A 20,755-nucleotide genomic window follows, 5' to 3' on the forward strand; every position below is an offset into this window, starting at 1 on the left:
TACAGACTCTCCAAAAACGACGCCTCCAAGAAGGAAACAGTGCTCTAACACCGTCATCGTCCAATCAAAGATCTTAGGTTTTCACCCTGAAGATAGTCCCCGCTCTCAAAACAATGCCTCCAACAAGATCATTGCCAGTCACAACTAGTTAAGGCCAGACCTTGGGTTTTCTTCCTGAAAGGTAGGACTCTGAACTTCACATGTGTTGTCGCCCCCACTTTCATACCGCTCCTGTGAAGCCCGGAACACCAAGCAAGTCCCTCAACAACGCAGAAACTTGAACCTCCCTTAGCTAGTCCTCCCCTTCGGCCTTCATGAAATTCTCTTCTTCCGACTTTCATCATGGATACATAGTCACTTGATGTCAACACAGAAAAAGAGCTTCGCGCCGCTCCCTCCAGAACCAATCAGTCGGAATAAAAGCATGGGTGCGCACGACCGAATACCACCGATCCAACAAACTCCAGGCAAAAGCACTGTTACATTCACCGGCGGAGCCTTCCGGAACTCAACACTCCGGCCAGATCACGAGTCCAGGCCTCCGGTAGGTCCTCCTCTTCACGCAAGAGAGGCCCTAGGACCGCCGCCTTTATTCAGGTCGGACCCCCACGTTGGCGACCACCCTGGGCTGGCCACTCCAACCCTCCACCGGCGACACCACCGCCGGCTTCCAAGCTCCTCCATCTCGCCTCCGGAACGCGGTGATAGATCAATAGATCCACCACCACCAACCGCAGGCCGATCCTCTCCGGCGATGAAGAGGGTCACCTCCACCGTCGAACCCAAGGTTGCTGCCCCGGGCGTCCTCGTACCGCGGGAGAAGTCAAAGATCATCGCCCCTCACCGGCGAGAGGCGGAGGGAAAGGCACTGTCCACCTCCACCAGCCACCACCGCCGGCATGCCGCCGATGGGAGGCGGGGAGGCCACAGCCCGCAGCTGGACCGTCCCCGGGAAGGCTGCCACCGCCCCTCCATCCTCGTCCAACCGCTGCTATACCAATTACACCCAGCCTCTGCAACAAAGGAGCGACGACCTAGCCAAGTACAGCTACGGAGCGAGGACTCCTGCACTGATCTATGTGGTCCGGTGCACGATCAGGAGAGACAATCAGCGAGGAACACGCGCCAACTAGCACAGGCTTCGTCCTACCCTCCGGACGCACGGACGGACTGGTGCAGCGGGCGGGCCCAAAAAAGAGAAGGGGCCCATTTTAGGCAGAGAAGGAGAGTCCAACGCATATGTGGCTGCTAAAATGAATGGATCCACAAATATGGCCGTACAGTTAAAAAAACAAATATGGCCGTACAAAATAGGAAAGTGCTGGGCGTCCCCCGGGGGATCTGATTCCCCAGCCCCCGGGTCCCCAGCCGTTGGATCGACATCATGTACGGTTAGATTTGCATGTAGCAAAAAAACACCTCCGGCAGCAAAAAAACACCCCCGGCAGCAATCGCATGTAGCAAAAAACGGTTCACTCATGAAATAAAAGAAAAGGTTCGAGCTCGCCGGAGCCTCGCCGGGGACTCGCCGGAGACCCCGATAGCAAACATATGGTACAATTGTAGCAAAAACACGGAAAAAATGTATCAAAAAGATTATGAGAATGTAGCAAAATCGCGGAATATGTATAGCAAAAAAATGATATTGTATCAAAAATGCGTAACGCCGGTAGCAAACTAGTAGCTTCGCCACTGGAGAGACAATGAAGGAGACCTTGCACTGCGACGGCGCCGCCAAAAGGTCGCGAGCAACTCCGATCTACCTAAGGTAGCAACCTCGGAACCGTAGATAGCAACGTCAAACACCTAGGGTAGCAAATCCACCCTCCGTTGGTAGCACTACCGGACGCCAAAAGTAACAACGCCGACCTCCGCCGACGACAACAACATGCGCCCAAGGTAGCACTCTCGGCTGCGGTCGGTAGCATCGCCGGATGGCAAAGGTAGCAACGCCGACCTCCGCCGGCGGCAACAATAGGCGCCCAAGGTAGCACTCTCGAATGCGGTGGTAGCATCGCCGGATGCCGCCCCGGATAGCACCCATCCGCCGGCGGCGGCTTCTGGCGGAGCCCCGCCTTGGTACTCACTGCGCTCCTCAATGGCCGAGCGCCGCTCGCGGCCACGGTGCAACATGAACGGGAATGGCTGGCCGCCCTTGGCCGGAGAGGATGACGAGGAGAAGGTATTCTGGGCGGCAGCGCTGGTAGACGCCGGGGATGGGGGCGAGAAGGGAGTCGGCGCCGACGGCTCACCTCGTCGCTGCTCCGCGGCCTCGTCGCGCGCGCCTGCCGGACGTGTGGCTCCCCTCGCGGTGCCGGGAGCATGGCGGCGCCGCTACTAGGACGACGGGCCATGTCTGTCACGGAGCTCGCCGACTACGTCGACCTGACGCCCTGGCACCGATTCGGCTTCACGGCCTCCAACGGCGCCATCCTACGCGCCGTCACCGGCAGGGACGCCGTGCACGTCGTCGACCTCGGTGCCACGCGCTGCATGCAGTGGCCCACGCTCATCGACGCGCTCTCCAAGCGGCCCGGTGGCCCTCCGGCGCTCCGCATCACCGTGCCGTCCGTCCGCCCACAGTATTTCTTAGCAAAAACATAATACATCCCCCATAGTTTTTTTAGAAGCAGTAGCAATTCATTTTTCATATTCACGAGATCTTTGTTTTGAATAGTATCACTCCGTTCCATAATATAACCCGGAACGGAGGTAGTAAGTAGTAATCCGAATAAGGACGATTTTGCAGATGACGGCTTGCCTGCGCCTTAAGTTCCCACATAGCAGTGTCATATTACTAGATCATACAGAGGCATAGATTTGTGCATATAATACATGTTAATTTGGGCACACAAACAAACATATTGTGTACTATCAAAAAAATATATAGAAGATCAATCGATGAAGATTCGTGGAGCTTGACCTATGTGTGTGCTTCATAGTGCAACCGATCACTTTTTAAAATTAGTTTCAAACTGTGCTGGTTGATTACAAAGAAGACAAAACTTAGGAGGCCATTCGTACATACCAGGTTAGCTTTGATGGAGTCGGGCTGCGGAGCCACTCAACTCCTCGTATCTGAATACCTCCTTCTCCGGCAAATTCTCGTCCGTCTTTGCCACTCCTGAACTCATGCACATATATGAGTGAAATCCCACAACGGGAACAATGATACAAAAAAGGGGGGAAAAACGTAGAACAAGAGGGTCAGGGAGTCATGAGAAGAAACAGGCTACCTGCTGGATGGACGTGCGCTGATGGCCGGCCATCGGTGGAATCGACGACAAGAACGACGGCTCACTCTCCTCTCCTCGACAAGTAAAAGTCAAAGTCTAAGTCACACGCGTAACCCGCACGCGGTGGATGATTACCGCCTAGTATATATAGAGAGAGGGCTGAAGGTTGAAGAAGAGAGGATGTGCTGGTTGTTGGATGCGATCATGTTGATGAATGGCCTAGATGATAAGTGATGCGGATCGCTGACATTTCGTTTCTGGGTCTCGTGAATGGAATTCCGCGGTAAGCGAGGCAATTCATACTTAAATGTTGGGCATGGGAAAGGCCGGTAATCAATCCAATTAATTCTAGCTGAGCGGATAGCGCGTGGAAAGCAAAAAAGGTTGATTGTCTTGTTCTATTGCACCGCGTACTACTGCTATCTCAAACGTGGAAAACAAAAAAGGTTGAAGAAAAGAGGATGTGCTGCTTGTTGGATGCGATCATGTTGATGAATGACCCAGATGATAAGTGACGCGGATTGCTAGCATCGTGAATCAAACTTCACGGTAAACGAAGCAATTCATTTTTAAATGTTGGGCATCGGGAAAGGCCGGTAATCAATCCAATAATTTTAGTTGAGCTGGTAGCGCGTGGAAAGCAAAGAGGGTTGATTGTTTTGTTCTATAGCATCCGCGTACTACTGCCGTCCCAAATGTAAATACATGTATGATGTACCGATTCTGCTGGGAAACTACTGGCTCAGAACCAGTAGCAGCCGGGTACAGAGCATTATGTTCTTAGCAATCGCGTGCTATTTCCTATTTAGTTTAGGGGTTAAGGCGAGAAATGGCTTGATGAACCTTTCCGTTCGTCTATAACATGTAGCTAGTACCTCTGTGTGTACCGATTCTGCTCGCCTCAAGGAGTCATTCTTGATGGCACACATCTCACCCGCACGTCATTGTCAACTTGCCTAAATCTAGCTAGTTTCATCGCGCCTCCGGTCGATTGTAATGGCCAAAGACAAGGCTGACATGTCGCCCCAAATGCTCCATCCTCCTTGGGAGGAAAACAAAGGCTAGCTCACATTTTATCTAAAAATACAGTTCATCCTTTCTTCTTTTGTGCATACGATTTTTTTTTCTTTCACGATACATAAAACTTGTTATTACGCTATCTAGTCGATCAATGAAAAGTTTGGCACGATGTCACCTATTTTTTGGACATCCAAACCTGCACAGCAAGTAACATACTTCAAATAAGACAATAGTTCATACAACACAGCCCATGTGTGACATACAATCAACTGGACCACAACTCTAACCAACAAGAAACTACCCAGAAATCAGCATCAAAGTAAAGCCAATGCACGCAAGCTTTTGCAATCCCATCCTGGAACTGCTTGTTACATACAACATGAAATGCTACATTAAGAGGTTCTTCCCAATCTCAAATCTCGGCACCTCTTGCATTGTAACAAGAGTAAATAAAGAAAGAAATCGAACAAGAGTATTATACATATGATGGCTCCTTCCGCACTTGGGTCTTCCATCTTGCACCAAGCGATGCATGAGGCTGCACAGCTACCTCCGAGACTGCAATCTGGTCCTCCTCCTGGTTTTCCTAGAATAAAAAATAACAAAACATGATGGCCATCTCTATAGCAAATTTAGTAGGAACAATAAATCTAGAGCAGGGTTTCAACAAAAACATGGAGATGAAGTAGGCAAACAGAGTATTTATTCGAGTTAATAATAAGCATTTAGTAACAGGTAGTGTGTTGAAGCAACACAAACTGAAACATTACTAGGATTAACTACCTGAAGCTAGCTATGTGGCATCTAATTCCTTTCCTGAAACCTGAGTTTGTGGTACTTAAATATAACTAGTACTTAAATATAACTAGTACCTAATCATGAATTTCAAATTAACATGATTCAGTTTAGCAAGTATTTTCACACCATGGCCAAGTTATCAAGTAGAGATACATGAATGCAAACAAGATATATTTATGCACAAATAAAGATCGCCAATGTAGGCTGCTTTGTTCGGACGTCACCGAGTCGAGTCGAGCTCGAAGAGTTGAGTCGGCATGCCGACGCTTAGGCGACAATTGGCCATTGCGCGTAATAATAATAAATAATTTAACCCACATAGTTTCAACACAAATAAGGTGATATAGCACCAGCAAACACAAACAGTAAATTAACCAAGTTCAAATTCCTGAAGCAACAGCGAAGGCCATTCAATTCACTGGACAACCAACTGTGAACAAGCCAAGCACTCCTATAGATCATCGTCATCATACTCCAAAGCATCAGAGTTGTCCCCATCAACATTATTATGTTCACAACCATCAGGCTCAGATAGAGGACCATCAGGGCTGCAGAGGGGGCGCTGGAGATGGAGGAGCAGAGCGGCACACGAGAGGGAGGCGCATGAGTGAAGCAGGGGAAGGAGGCTTACCGGTCGTGGAGGGATGAAGAAGCTTGGCAGCTGCGGCGGTTAAGCTTGGTGGTGGCGGCAGCTCAGCTTTCCTCTCTCTCCCGCTCGATTCGCTTCTGCAGTGATCGATTCCATTTCTCTCCCGCTCGGTTCGCTTCTGCAGTGATCGATTCCATTTCTCTCCCGCTCGGTTCGCTTCTGCAGTGATCGATTCCATTTCTCTCCCGCTCGGTTCGCTTCTGCAGTGGTCGATTCCATTTCTCTCCCGCTTGATTATCCCGCCAATTCACCTGGACGAGCGTCCGAACCAACCCAGTCGACACCCAAGCAAACGGGGCATTGCCTTTTTCCCCGGAGCGCCCACCTAACTCGAAATATCTAGGTGTCCGTCCCAGTAGTCAGCTCCAGCGCGACTCGACGCCTGGGCAGCATTTAGGAGAAGATTAGGCGACGGCATGAAAACAAAGGTAGTCTCCCAGGAATGCTTTTCACTGCAATTTCTCTTTACACATGTGCAAATAACTAGTTCAATCAACCATCAAACACTAATACGCATTAAAAGGTAGTACACTCAGGTTATAAAATCGTTTAGAGGAATAAGCTCGTGTAGTCAACCAATACCCCATTGTGGGATAATTCGTGTGCTCCAGATACAGTTCGACACAATGAACTACACAGGACAAAAAAGCAATAAGAAATTTAAGGGACTTCTATGCCCTTTAACTGCAACATACACCAGCAAAACTTAATAACAGTAGAACCATTTCTACATATATTAAAACCTTGAGAATTGATTCAATGAATTTCCTTGTTATGCTTTGATTCGGGGCAAACAAGGACAAAGTAGGTACTGAATTGTTTGTATACGGTTGTAATCAGCAGAACATGCACTGCAGATTTATTCGCGAGTGTTAATACACGAGAACAATAATATAGCTTCCAATTTAATAACGTTTACTACTTGTGAATTTCAGTATCACAACTCAAATTTTCAACTAACATAGGCATGCATACATCTTAGGAATATTTGAGCTCGATGGTCTAATCTAGCACATAGAAACACCAACTGAGCAATTCAAACTAGCTCATGTATAAAGACAAAGGCATGACAAATGGAGAGAAATTAACTGTATCATCTGCATCCAGTAAGGTCTCACATTTGGTAATTGGTAAAAGAATTTAAAACATTCAAATTCAATAGGTGTGGCAAAATATTTTTGAGTAACCAGAAAAATTAACACATGTATAGGCATAATATATTTAGAACTCAACCACACAAAGTATATTTAAAAATCAACCATTCAAGACCTAGTGTATATTTTTACCAGGCGTTTTTACCGCCAAAATCATTACTTTGTCTCCAAGATCATCACTTTGTGTAGAGATGCCAAGATCATCACTTTGTATTGAGCACAGGTTTATCTCCATTGCTCCAACAAACAACGAGGCACATATTTAGCACAAGTTTTAGAATGTAACATGTCAACCAGGAATACCGCACACAACTTATTAAGGATAGATAAATCATATGGAGCACCATATATAATCTGTTGTTAGTTCTGATAACAGAAACACCAGAGGGCCAGACTATCAGGAGTCTTCTAGGAGAAGAATAATTGCAGTCAAAGCTTTGTTTAAATTGAAGAAATGTTGCTAGAAGTTTGTTTGCTTACTTTGCACTGAAACACTGACGTCGGAAGCTTCATTCTTGACTTAACCTGCATACCGCTCTTCAAGATCTTCACAAAATAATCAATAGTACTCTTGTAGGCTGAGTCACACATCATTCTTGACTTAGCCTTCAAGAAGGTGTGTTTTACAATCCAAAACATATATGGCTGCATAAATTAAGACAGGAACACAACTACTAATCAATACTTAGCATACAAATACTTATTTAATAATGACCACAAGAAGGAGAATCTTCATACATGTACAAAGAAAACCATCATCTCAATTTAGTAGAAGGAAAAAAAATAATAGTTTCGGCTCATGCAAAGTAGCATGTGGCATTAAACCCAAGGGTTAAATCTGCAGACCAGCAGAAATGTAATCTCACAAAGCCCCGACAAAGCGAAGAACTATCGGGAAGACCAAAGGTCCATTACCAAAACAAGGAGAAATTTATATTATTGAATAAAAGTACAATACCGAATTTTAAGAGGGACCAAAACTCCACTACCAAAAATTCATTTCCTTCCAAGATAAACATGATGAAACTATGATAGGTCAAATCAGCTCCACGTGAACAGAAACATTGAAGACAGTGGCTGAATATATTTTTAGATGTGTGTTAAATCGGCTAGGATCATTCAGAATTAACCAAATGCATAAGAGGAGGGCTAACAGAATACATACATAAAGAGTGAAACAAAAATATTTACTATATCTTAGGCAACTGAGAAAATCTCTCACAGACAAGTTAATTTAATACCAGACACTAGTAGTCTTATTCTTGAGTTACCTAACTCAAAATCTGGGTTCCTTCTAGTTAATAAAATCATGCATCTGTGATTTTCCAGGTTAAGACAGCATGAGCTCAGCGATCAGCTATGATGTAGTACTGAAGTGATGTTCCAGATTTTAATCAGATTTTTAGTGTTCTCAATAGTGCATGATAATATCTCAAGATCGATATTACAAGACAATAAAAAAATTACAAATGCAGACTATATAATCGCTTGTGACCATCTGAAACAAGAACTTCGATAAATAACTTGATTGTGCATACACAGAGCACCATGTGTCTATTTGAACTACTGTCCAATAAATAAAATGGACAAAAACAGTAGGTTTTATTGATAGTCGATAGTCTAAATACTTGTCATGAAGATTTTTCAAGCAGAAAAAATAATTGCTACAAATCAAAAAAGAGGATGCATTTTCTATACATTTACTGCCTATGCAGTATGCACATTCTGAAACTAATTTGGACATCATCACAAGTCTGCTTCCAATATGGATTTCAAGATCCTACAATAGGAGATGGAATCTTTTTCGGCAGAATCGGTGCATTTGTACAGTACTAGCTGCATGCACAATAGGAGGAGGGTAACAATAATTTGTTTAAACCATGAAAAAACTCACAATGGAAGGAAAGCAGTAGCCAGCCACTACTAACTAATTGTAACTAGAAGCTTCGTAGCCCATGACATTCACATGCTTCTTCTTATTCTTTTTTCTGCCAACAACAAACACGGTTAGAAACTAATTGCAACTAGAAATTGTTGTTGACTTGGCTATGTAGCATTTGCAACTGATCCAAACATTCCACTTCGTTTGATTCATTACACAAGAGGCAGCCTGGGACTCAAACTCAAAAAAGAACTTTTGCAGCAGTTCGAAATCCTAAAATGAACACTCAAATTATAGAGTTAGTCCAGCTACAATCCAACTTCGGAGACCAAAATATTGTAATCTATAGACCAATCTGAACCATTAATTACATGATTGCAGTGCTGCAGAAAATCTAGCTAGAACAGCTCTACAATTGTAGCAAGATTGTGTTTTTTTAAAGCTACAGGCGTCCTGCAAGATCGCTTCATACTGCAATACAAGAATCTAAAGGAGGGGTGAGAATTCTCACCAGTAGCATGGTACTGGCTTGTTCACACAAGAGGAAATGGATAGGACGGAGCCCAGTGGCTGCTGATGAAGAGGAGGATGCTGAGAAAGGAGGGTGCCGCCACATCTCGTGGCCACCAGCGCCAGGAACTTGGTGGAGGGGCAGCATGCAGCTGCAGCTCTCAGCCACGCTTTTGACGCGGGCACGCGAGATCGACAGAGTGACGTGAATCAATGCAATCACGCGCGCCAATGCCGGCACACAAGCCCACCGTGCCTCCGTGGTTGCTGGGCGCCGCCTCTCGTCAGGACAGAGTGTGCCAATTAAGAAAACCATCTAGTACCTACAAAATTAGTTCATATAACATTCTCAAATATAACATGACAAAATTAATACAGATAGTGCTGAATATTTTTGAACGAGTTCACATGCAGCTCGGAAGATTGCAACAAGAGATACAGTAGCTACACAAGTGATCTTGCAAAAGCTACATAACCATCACGGAAGTATCCATAAATTATGTCACATTCATCTGCAAGCTTTTAAGTTCATATAACTAAGCTGGAGAATGTGAATTTTCTTTTATCATCAAATGATGATTACTGATCAGTTAACAACCACATATGTCCCATAATATAGAGGACGGTTAAACACAGATTCCCTACATAGGGGTTTCCATGATATAATTAAACATGCAGACACATCGACCTGACCGTAAGAAAAGTTGAGCATGCTAATAGCCCATCTTTGCCCCTTTTAGAACGTTTTGAGGAAAGAAAAGGCGATTTATCGTCTGAAATAACATGCCTATTTTTATCCAAGTTAATATTGAAGCAAATAATTAAACCATGAAAACTTCTTAAGAAATATCAAACTTCAGTTTCAGGCTTGATCAGTTGGGGGAATAATATTACAGGGAAGAAAAGAAAATGATCAGCCTTGTCTCTTATCTAGCAGACATCAAGTCATCTTATGAACAAAATTATGCATCATTTGGTTCCTACGATATGACTTTTCACAATTTATAGCTTCGCACAATCGTGCCAGCTATTTCAGAAAACAGCTACCTCAGAAAACGCTAATACAACTTAACGGACAGTCCATGCTAGGAAACTAACTCGTACTGTTTAGCAGCCTGGCAAGTTACTACAATTCTCCTTTTCGAAAAAGATGTTACTAGGAGACCATTTCAGGAGAACATCATGCTTTAACCAAAGTAATCATTCTACAGTACATGTAAGAAAAATCCAAGCAGGCCACACACCGAGAATAAACATACACATTGTGATGAACATATTCGAGAAAAAATGGACCTTTGGGTGGCGATGTCTACGATCTCCTGAACGGCAGTGTTGAGGTCGCCTTGATGGTCCTTGGGGGAAACCATGAACCATCTTGACCTTCTGCTCGGCAGAAGCGCCCATGGCCTCTCTGCCGTCGGTTCCTCATTGCACACAAGTGCTAAAGGCATCTAGTATCATCTAGAAATCATGATGTGGTACAACAGCTGAGATGACATATTTTTCAGCAAAACTGATCCAGCAGCTATACAAATGAGTGAGACAATTGTACAAATGATCTTTACCTGCTCTTGTGGAGCTGAGACAGTTGCAACAGAAGCAGCCCATGTTGGTGGCACTGCGGTTGTAGGTGAAGAAGCTCCTGCCACCCATTGAAGATGAGCCCAACCTGGTTGCGATCGTCTCAACGTTGCACCTGGGAAGATTGCATAGGCATGGATTAGTTCTAATTCTAAGACAAGTAAAATGCAATAGTCAACTAGCAGACATGCAAAGGCTGGTAGGAAGTAATTCTTCCATCATCAAGAGGTAAACTAGCAGTATACTTACTGCACTCTACTCTGCATATACTACAGGCCATTCAGGAGAAATTTATTACATGTGTGCAGGAAAACCTTTGCAAGAACCAATATATACATGCACCTTTGCAGGATCATACATATATATGCACCTCCTATGCATATATCAAAGAGTTGAAAACCAACTTTTGAAATGAAGACTTGAGTTCTTTAATCTCATGTTGTGTCATTTCACCTCTTGAAAAATGAAAACTCCATTCACTTAAGGAAAAAAGCTACGATTCCACCGGGGGATCAAGCACTCGCATCCTCCTGGTGGTAGGCCATTCGATGCGCCTAGATGTGTGGACCGCGTGCTTCTTGGCCCCAGACACCCGTCGCCCCTGCAAGTAAATTTCTCGCTACCTTATCTGTTCACATGGTCCCTCGAGAAAAATTTCTGGCTCCACTTCATCCTTCGTCTCCACCGTTTACTCTACTCCCCACTCAACCCTGTCCACTTTACCCCAAATCTCTCTATCTCCGCTTCTCTCCAACGAGCGCAGGGTGCACTATCTCTCTACTCTATCCGGCGAGGGCAGCCACAAAGGGGGCAGTTGGTAGCGGTGGACATGGCCGGCCGGCAGCGCCTGCCTCGGGCGGAGGGGCAGACGGCGAGAGAGGGAGCCAACCAGCGACGCTGGACGCAGGAGAAGTACGCAGCCGAACGGCAGCGGCAGCCAGGCTCGCGTCTTTGTAGCTTTTCCGCCCCACCGGTGGTGCTACAAGCGTTGTCAGCGTCTGCTACAAGCATTGCCGGTGTTTGCTGCAAGCGGCGACGACATCTGCTACGTCCAGCCAGCGGCGTTGCTACAAGCGGCGGCGACATCTGCTATGTCTAGCCTGCAGCGTTGCTACAAACGGCGGCAGCGTCTTCTACATCAGGCTGGCGGCGCTGCTACCTAAGGTTGGCGGCGCTGCTACAAGCGGCAGCGGCGTCTGCTATGTTCAGCCAACGGCGCAGCTACAAGCGGCGGCAGCGTCCGCTACATACGCCCGACGTTGCTGCTACAAGCGGCAACCGCTTATGCTACGTATGGCCGGCGGCACTTCTAAATGGCATCTGCTACCAAAGGTTGGTGGCACTGCTACTAACGGGCAGCATTCGGCCAGCGGCCGTCTGCTACCAAAGGCTGGAGGCGCTGCTACTAGCGGCGGTGGCCAACCGGCGGCCATGCTACCTCCGGCTGGCGACGCTGCTACAAGCAACGGCGGTGTTTGGACACGTGTCGGTCGGTGGAGCCAGGATCGGGACTTTTGATCCTCCGGTGGACGCTCAGCACGGCCCTTCACTTAAAGGCTGCAAATTATTGTATAGTTAACCGTTGTTCTGGTACATCAATTAAGCAGATAACAACAGAAAAACAGCTTGCCTTTAATGCGGTCATGAAATTTTCACATATTATTTCGCTAATCTTTGATGCAGTATGCTAGTTTACTTCTGCACTATGCAGTGTGTGTGTGTGGTTGTACCGGCAGATCTCATTTGTGTTAGACATGCAGCAGGTGTGTGTGCTTCTGCGATCTCATAGGCGATCCAGAACCATATCAATGTTCACAATCTAGCATGAAGGTAGCATTAATTCACATAGGTTCTATCCTAACATTTACATGCCCTAGTTAAAATAATTTGCTAGCATTTCATCAGATTAATGCAGCGCAATTGCAATTAGCCAACAGGAAATCTAGAATCAAAACGGTTTTTCCTAATTAAGTGGATTCCAAATCAACTACTCCACATATGAGAGGAAACCCGTAAATTTGAATCCATAATTAAGGTGACCACGTTGACCAGAAGGTGAACATCACCAGCCTTTCATTCCATATCACCTATGTATGAACCCTAGAAATAATCCCCAACTTCGTTAGATCAATCAATCTGCCTCAAATCAGATCAGCCCTCCGAAAATACTGCTCGGTGAAGAAACGAATTTTGAGTCTGATTGAATTGAGGAGGAGGAGGAGGAGGGGGAGAGGATTAGGTATGGGGTTTTGGTTCAGCATACCTGGACGTACGGCGACGTCCCGAAGCAGGGCACGATGAGGGAGGGCATGGCAGGCTCACCCCGGCGGCCCGGCTACAGGCGCCGGTTGAGAGCTCCACCCGCACGGACCCGATGGAACCGAGCGGGGAGAAGGGCACGAGCGGCAGCGTCGCCTCGTCGCCGGCGTGCATCTCCCTCGGCCATGCGCGCGACGCCGGCAGGAGAGGTCGACGGAGGGTTGGGGCTGGGCGGAGAAGAGGCGGCGGCGCAGGTTTGAGTTGTGGGGCGGCTGGGAGACGACTTGCCGGCGAGCGGCGAGTTAAGCGGGACACCAAACTCGTACGGTGCGGGGCTCGAGTGATGCGGGAGTCTGTGCGTGATTCGCTCCATGCCAGACGTCGGTTAATCAATGAGGTAATTTAATCAAGCTTAGCTGGCCTACACTCCCTAAACGAAATAAAATAGTCCATCGAACTTCTCAAAAGGGATATGTTGAGGCTGAAAATCTATTCGCAAATTTCTCTATACATTTTTGTGATATAAAAATCATACATAGCTTAGTGCAAGATCCTACGGCGATTTCTCTCATGCCTAGCTACCCTTCACTTTACTATCGTGAGAAAATAGTTATTCCCTCCGTCCTACACAAGCTACCTCAACTTTGTCTAAATTTTGATGTATTTATATATTAAATCGCATCTAGATATATTTAAATAGATAAAGTCGAGTCATCTTAATTAATATTTAGATACATCTAAATTTAGATAAATTAAGACATCTTTCATAATACCGACGGAGTAATATATATACTATTTCGTGCACAATCACTCGCTATGCACACTTTAAATATAATTTACGGTACAATATTAATATTGTGTACCCTTACTTTTGTATATCCCACCACACGGAGATGCCATCGACTCTATCGCCTACTTCCACCGACAGCAAACGCGATGCAATAGGGCTAGAGGCAATCCGTCATGTTGCGATAACTCGGATCTCAGAGCTTCTAATTATTCAAACATAAATGGATAGTCTATTTCTGATCTTCTTCAATTTTAATGATGTATCAAGAGTTATTATACTATAATGGTAAGTTATGCATACAAATATTATTTGGAAAAGTTATCTCCAACACAACCCATTTGGTTTTCGATCTTCGTGGACAAAAGCAACGCGCCCCAACCAAACAACCCATTTTGTGGTTTAGGGTCTGTTATTTTTTTGTTCACGTAACCCAACCCTGACATAAATCTAAGATGGACTTGAGTCGTGGCCACATGTCCATTTGTCCACCCACCACCCACCCACTACTTTGTCAATCCTCTTACTCAACCTAATCTGGGCCATGGGTACCTCACCGATGTCGGACGTGCCTCCGCTCTCCACTAACAACGTCTCCTCCCTTGACGAGTGCCGTCGGCCATGACTACCCTCGTCTGCCGTCGCAACCTCCATTGTCCACCACCACCGTCTCCTCCCTTTACAAGCGTGTTCTCTATGACGGTGATGGGCTACGTCCAGGATGGGTAGCGCACGTGACTCCTGACTGACGTCACACTCCCCGCAGCCACCAACCACCATCGGCATGACTATCTCACTTGGATCCGCACTTGGGGTCGGTTGCGGTTGTCTTCGTCGTCGTCTCCATGGGCTAGGTCCACTCCCCATGGTGAGGGATCTCCAATGGGCGTGAGCCTACGGGTCCTCGAGGGCCATGGGCAGACGGCCGCTGCCATGCTCGCCATGCTACGTGACTCCCTCGGCGTGCTATGCAAACTCGAGGCCGTCCTTGGGCAGGATTGAGAAACCCCGGGAGAGGTTCGCTCGTGCGTCGAGGTCGTCCTCGGGCAGGAACTCTAGACGCCTCCCTCCCATCTACTCTGGTGGTACCTCTGTTGCGTCGAGGTGCGTTTTGGCCTTTTATCAACAGAAAAAAAACGTGAAGGGGCCTTGTAATGTGTAGTTTGGCTTTGCACCACGGGTTGTAATGATAGCTTGCACATGGAGTCGATTAATTATTCTAAAAAAACATGGAGTCGATTAATCGTGGGTTTTTATTTTATTTTGGGAATTCAGTGGTTGTGTCCATCGGTTCGGAAAAAGAGGACGGTGAATTAATTAAGTTGCGTGCCAACAAGTTTGGTTGGTTCGAAATTGAACAAGGGGAGAAAACGAGTAGCCGCGCGCGCTTTTTTCAATTTGATACTCGGCGCAGTGAGTATTGATTAGGGAATGGGAATCGTCGGCGTGATGGGACGCGAGCCAATTGTTGCTTCTACTCGTACGCGCGTGTGAGAGAAAATAAAGACGGCGCGATTAATTGTGCGGAATAATTAGAAGAAGGTGTGAGAGAGAAAAGGGACGTGGCGTGGTGCGAAAAGGAGGTGGTACTTTGGTTCCTTGCAATTAATCGCGTACAGGTGAACGGTGCGAGAACGAGGCCGGCGAGCGGAGGGAGGGAGGGAGGGTTCGGTTGTTCTCACGTACGCATGCATAAACGGAGGGTGCATCGATCGACTTCGGCTTCGCGAGGGTGCGAACCGCGCGCGGGCCGGCGGCGTGCGCGCAGAAGAGTCGTACGTCACCTTCTCTGACGTAATAATCATGCATGCTGCCTCGTACCAACGGGAATTACCCCTCAGCTCGGCCTCCGTCTCGCCAACTTAATTCGCCAATCATCTAAAAAGAAACATAATTCGCCAAATCCAAGGGCGTGCAGCTGGAGTTCAACGCCGTCGACGAAACTAGCACGACCACGCCATCTCCATCTCCAGCTGGAAAGCCGCTGACGCTTAGCCAGGAGCTCGCCTCCGTACTGTCGGACCCGCCGGCGCTGGGGCTAAGGGACGGCGAGGCGCTCGTGGTGAACTGCCAGAGCTGGCTCCGGCACGTCGCGCCGGGCTCGAGGGACGAGTTCCTGGACGCGGTCCGGGCGCTGGACCCGTGCCTGGTCACCGTGACCGACGAGGACGCCGACCTGGACTCGCCGAGCCTGGCCACGCGCATCGCCGGCTGCTTCAGCTTCCACTGGATCCTCTTCGACGCGCTCGACACCTCCGCGCCCAGGGACAGCCCCAGGCGGCTGGAGCACGAGGCGGCCGTCGGCCGGAAGATCGAGAGCGTCGTGGGCGCCGACGACGGCGAGCGGGCCGAGTCCGGCGCCAGGCTCGCGGACAGGATGCGGCGGAGAGGGTTCGCCGCCGTGGGGTTCGGCGACGGCGAGGTGGAGGAGGTGCGGCAGCTGCTGAGCGAGCACGCCACCGGGTGGGGCGTGAAGCGGGAGGAGGACATGCTGGTGCTCACGTGGAAGGGCCATGCCGCCGTCTTCACCACTGCCTGGGCACCAAACTAAGATGTAGCTTATTCCAATTTCGCTATTTAGTCTAAAACTGCTGTTAGGAATGCATGTAACCGTAACAATATTGCCCAGAGAGTAGTTTTAGGTTGGTTATATGTAGCTCAGAAAGGGTCAGAATGACATGACACACAAATTACCGTGTTCTTCTTAATTGTTCATGCATGGACACGTTGGAAGAACATATCAATAGGTGAAATTGGAGCCTTTCATAGTTTTTTTTTATAAAGACAACATATTAACATCAAATTGAAATAATATATAGCATCACACATCATGTTTTCACAGATATTAAAGTGGGGAGATGGAGATGTCGATGGAGAATTGCCTCTCTAAGGAGGAGAGGCGACCATGACGAGGGGGCACGGCATCGGCGGTGGCCGGCCCCTATGGGAGCACCACCGTTTTTCTCCTTCTTGATTGAACTTCCTTGGTATTGTAGATGAGTCCTTCCCCTTGTAAAAGGCAGCCAATGGAGAGGCAAATTCGTGATAATGATTGGTCTGCTCCAAAATTAGGGTTTCATCTTTTGTATAGACTTTTCCATCGCACCTTGACCATGTAATCTAAGTCCATTTGATCCAAGGGCTCTCGGACACTCTGTCAACACCCGGATTTTTAAATCCAGATGCCTATTATGCCATTTATCGCAATCCCAGGAATATTGTTTTTGCGAGACATAATAGATTGATATCACAACACATCATTCATTACATCACATAATTGTCTTACATAGAGGGATCACATGATCCAGTCTTAATACATCATAGTGGATCTAGAGATCCTATTACAAAACACATAGCGGAAGCGAAGTAACGGTTGCGGTCCATCTATTCCACAGGCAACCGGTGACGTCGGAGTGATCCTAGTTGTCGTAGACGTCCTGCTCGTCCATCTTCCTCGCATCTGCTGTTCTCCTTCATAGTCTGGCCATTTGAATAGCCAGGGACAAAGCCATGAGTACTTTAAAGTACTCGCAAACTAATACTAATGTAAGCACTATCAACTATAGTAAGGGGGTGTTAAGCTCTAAGTTTATTTGCATAAAGCCAGTTTTATTTCATAAGCATTTAGTAAAGGACTCTTCATTTGCTAACTAACTCAAGTGGGAACATTAGTGTCATTCCCACAACTCTGTTGTGATGCGAGTCAAAGTCACCATTCACCCTTTTCAATTCAAGTCACATGTCATATGTCACATTTTTGAAAATGGTCTGATGACGGAACAGTATGGCCTTTCCAATCGTCTGTAACCGTGGACACGGCTATTCGAATAGTTCTACACTCTGCAGAGGTCATACACTTGTGCCACAACATTTACAATAATCCGTCAGGGTTAACTGGCCCTAATTTATCACACTCCGTGTGCGGACTACCAACCATAACCTTTCACTTACATACCCTAGTATAGGCACCTCTCCCCATGAGCTTGGCCTCCCAGTGAAGACAAACGGTCAGCCTGGGAACTGCACAGGGCTTGGGCCGGACATTCACCTCATTTCACGTCATTTCTCATCAGTTCTTTTGTGGTAGAGGCAGCTTTCAACATAACCCCGATGACGCTTGTTTAGAGGGAACCCATACTAAGACACATAAACTTCCAGTTAAGCCCTACCCATAATCAGGTATTGTGGGGGTACTTGTAAATTGGAATGGTATCGCATCCGAACCCAACCATCCGTTTTTGTAAAATTCACCATGTCATTCATCAGTCATATTCACCTTCAAAATATTTCAATAGAATGACTCATCATTCCAAGGTTTTCAAAGTCAATTCATTTCACATGTTCCCACATCTAAAGTAGTCAATTTTATTTTATTAGCACTAGCAACTAGTCATGAGGGGTGCTAACTAGCTTTGATTGTTCTAGGCTAACTTTGATACTCTTGTACCACATCTAAAGTGGAGGAGGTCCGGCAGCTGCTGAGCGAGCACGCCACCGGGTGGGGCGTCAAGCGGGAGGAGGACATGCTGGTGCTCACGTGGAAGGGGCATGCCGCCGTCTTCACCACTGCCTGGGCTCCAAACTAATAAGAAAGCTTAGTTTCGTCATCCACTTTTGGGCTCCCGTGGTGCAGTTTTAGGCCTTCAGTGACTGGGCGATTCCGGTTGCATACGAACTCAGATATTGAAGTTTAATAGGTGAAAAGTTATAACCACGAATGTTTCTACAACTTACATGTTGTAACCATTTTTTTTGTTTAGCGTCATCATCATGCCATGCCGGGTAATCTTTGAATTGAGTCTTGCAGAGATGAATTTCGCAAAACTCCGAATTCCGCCGTAACCGAGGGGCCCTTGTGCGATATTCATATGATTGCTGCACACTAAAGTGTAACTTAAATAAACTTTTGCAACTATTAGTAGGTTAGTTCTATTAGATTTTGAATACAAATTTAACGTTATGAATTTCGTAGACTTGTAATTTTTATTTATGGAATTAATGGTTAAATTTTAACTTAAATTACGTGCGCGCGTGCTAAACCGATTATGAGTGAGTAAGAAAAAAAGATAACTCTATTTTTTTGCAAACGGGCTAAAAAAAACTGTATGATGATACTAAAGAGGGCCGTGATCTATGGATCTTTATTGTTCGCAAAACCCAAATCCGATCAGCCCGTGATAAACACGATCCAAACGACCAAACGTTGACCCAATGTCCGGTTCCACCGCGCACTCGCCGCCGGCGATGGACCGGCGACTCCAGCGGCTGGCTCGCCGCGTCTCCATCGCACTCGCCGTTGCGGCCACGCTCTGCCTCCTATACCTCTTCCGTCACACCTCCTGCTTCCCAGCGCCGGAACCACTCACCCTCTCCCTCGCCCCCTTGCCCCACACCTCCTGCGACGGCGCCTCGCGCCGCATCCTCCCACCAGACCGTCGGCTCGCTAAGCTCCGCTCCTCGTCCCACTGGCGCCGCCGCTCCGCGTCGCTAGCCGCCTCCGTCTTCCCCCCGCTCCGCCGCCTCGGCCTCCTCGCCGGCTCCTCCCGCGTCCTCTGCTTCGCCGCCGGCGCAGGCAACGCCGTGGACGCGCTCAACGCCGCGGGAGTCGCCGCGGTAACAGGGATCGACCTCGTCGACTTCCCGCCGCTCGTCCGTCGCGCCGACCCCCACCGCCTCCCCTTCCCCGACGGCGCCTTCGACCTCGTCTTCTCCGACGACCCGGCGGGGTTCTCCGGCGCGCTCTTCCCGTCTCGCCTCGCAGCAGAGGCCGAGCGCTCCGTTCGTCTAGGCGGCGCCATCGCGCTCGCTGTAGACCGGCAGCTGGACCCCGCCGCCGCCGCCGCGCTCTTCAAGAGGTCGCGCGTCGTGGATGCCAGGGATGTCACCTTGGATGGCTCCCAGGTTAGGTTGCTAATCTTGCAGAGCAATGGCACCATCCTGAACCCGCCGCGCTGATAGCTTAGCTTCCATTTCATGTACTGTCAAGTAATTTTCATGCCCTATGTTGTTGTTCTCTTAGATCAAATACTAGATTAGGCAGAGTTGTAGATTTGTGCATAAAATTTACCGTAACTGTGTGTAGGATTCATGGTTTCTCCTCTTAGATGAAATATAAGATCATACAGAGACATAGATTTGTACATAAAGTGTACTGTAACTCTGTATAGATTAATGGTCAAGAAAATTGTAAGCCTGTTCAACCAACATGTCTACTGCAATGCTTTTGTTCCCCTCAAACTTGTACTGAAGATGTGCTTCAATGCAGAGACCGCGTCCTGAAAGTTTCTGTTGTTTTGCTAGCCTGTCTTTCTAGTTATGACCTAGCAATTAGGATCAACATCAGGTCAATGCACATTTTGTGAACATATATTCATGTGCACCCATCCGTGAGACCTTGAGTTTGTAATTGAACTTGCACACTCCAAACAGTTCTAAAAAAGCATGGTACTACAAAATGTTAATTTGGGCACGGAGACAAACATATGGTGTACTGTAAAAAGAAACAAAAGTATTGGCACCTATGTGTGTGCTTTCCTAGTGCTTTCGTTTACTTGTTAAATGAGTTCCAAGCCTTAACAGGTTCTTCAGAGGCTTATTAGCTGTGTGGTGGTGGTAATGGCAGTTCACCGACCATGTCTATTTAGATGTTCTATTCAGATACACTTTATATTCGTACTTTGAAAGAGAAAATCGGCAGTTTTAATAACAAAATGCATCACATATGTATCATGTTGAACTATTGTTTGTTCCATTCTAGAAGCATTTTATGAGACAGACTGGTGACCTCATAGCCGATGTTACAAATGCTCATTGGAGACTCAACTACTCCTTTCTGACTGACTCATTATTAGTGAACCAATCACACTGTTGACATCATAG

General features: G+C 47.1%; 1 protein-coding gene and 1 pseudogene across 1 annotated transcript; both read left to right on the forward strand.

The window, feature by feature from the left end:
* The first annotated feature begins 908 nt into the window (after positions 1 to 908).
* LOC124648515 lies at positions 909 to 16,427 on the forward strand (annotated as a pseudogene).
* A 2,660-nt stretch (positions 16,428 to 19,087) lies between these two features.
* On the forward strand, positions 19,088 to 20,112 carry LOC124706829. Its single transcript, XM_047238498.1, has one exon. The coding sequence runs from the start codon at positions 19,088 to 19,090 to the stop codon at positions 19,829 to 19,831; it is 744 nt and encodes a 247-aa protein (XP_047094454.1). The 3' UTR covers positions 19,832 to 20,112.
* Positions 20,113 to 20,755: the final 643 nt, after the last annotated feature.

The sequence above is a fragment of the Lolium rigidum genome, chromosome 4 (assembly GCF_022539505.1).
Source record: "Lolium rigidum isolate FL_2022 chromosome 4, APGP_CSIRO_Lrig_0.1, whole genome shotgun sequence".
Classification (NCBI taxonomy): Eukaryota; Viridiplantae; Streptophyta; class Magnoliopsida; order Poales; family Poaceae; genus Lolium; species Lolium rigidum.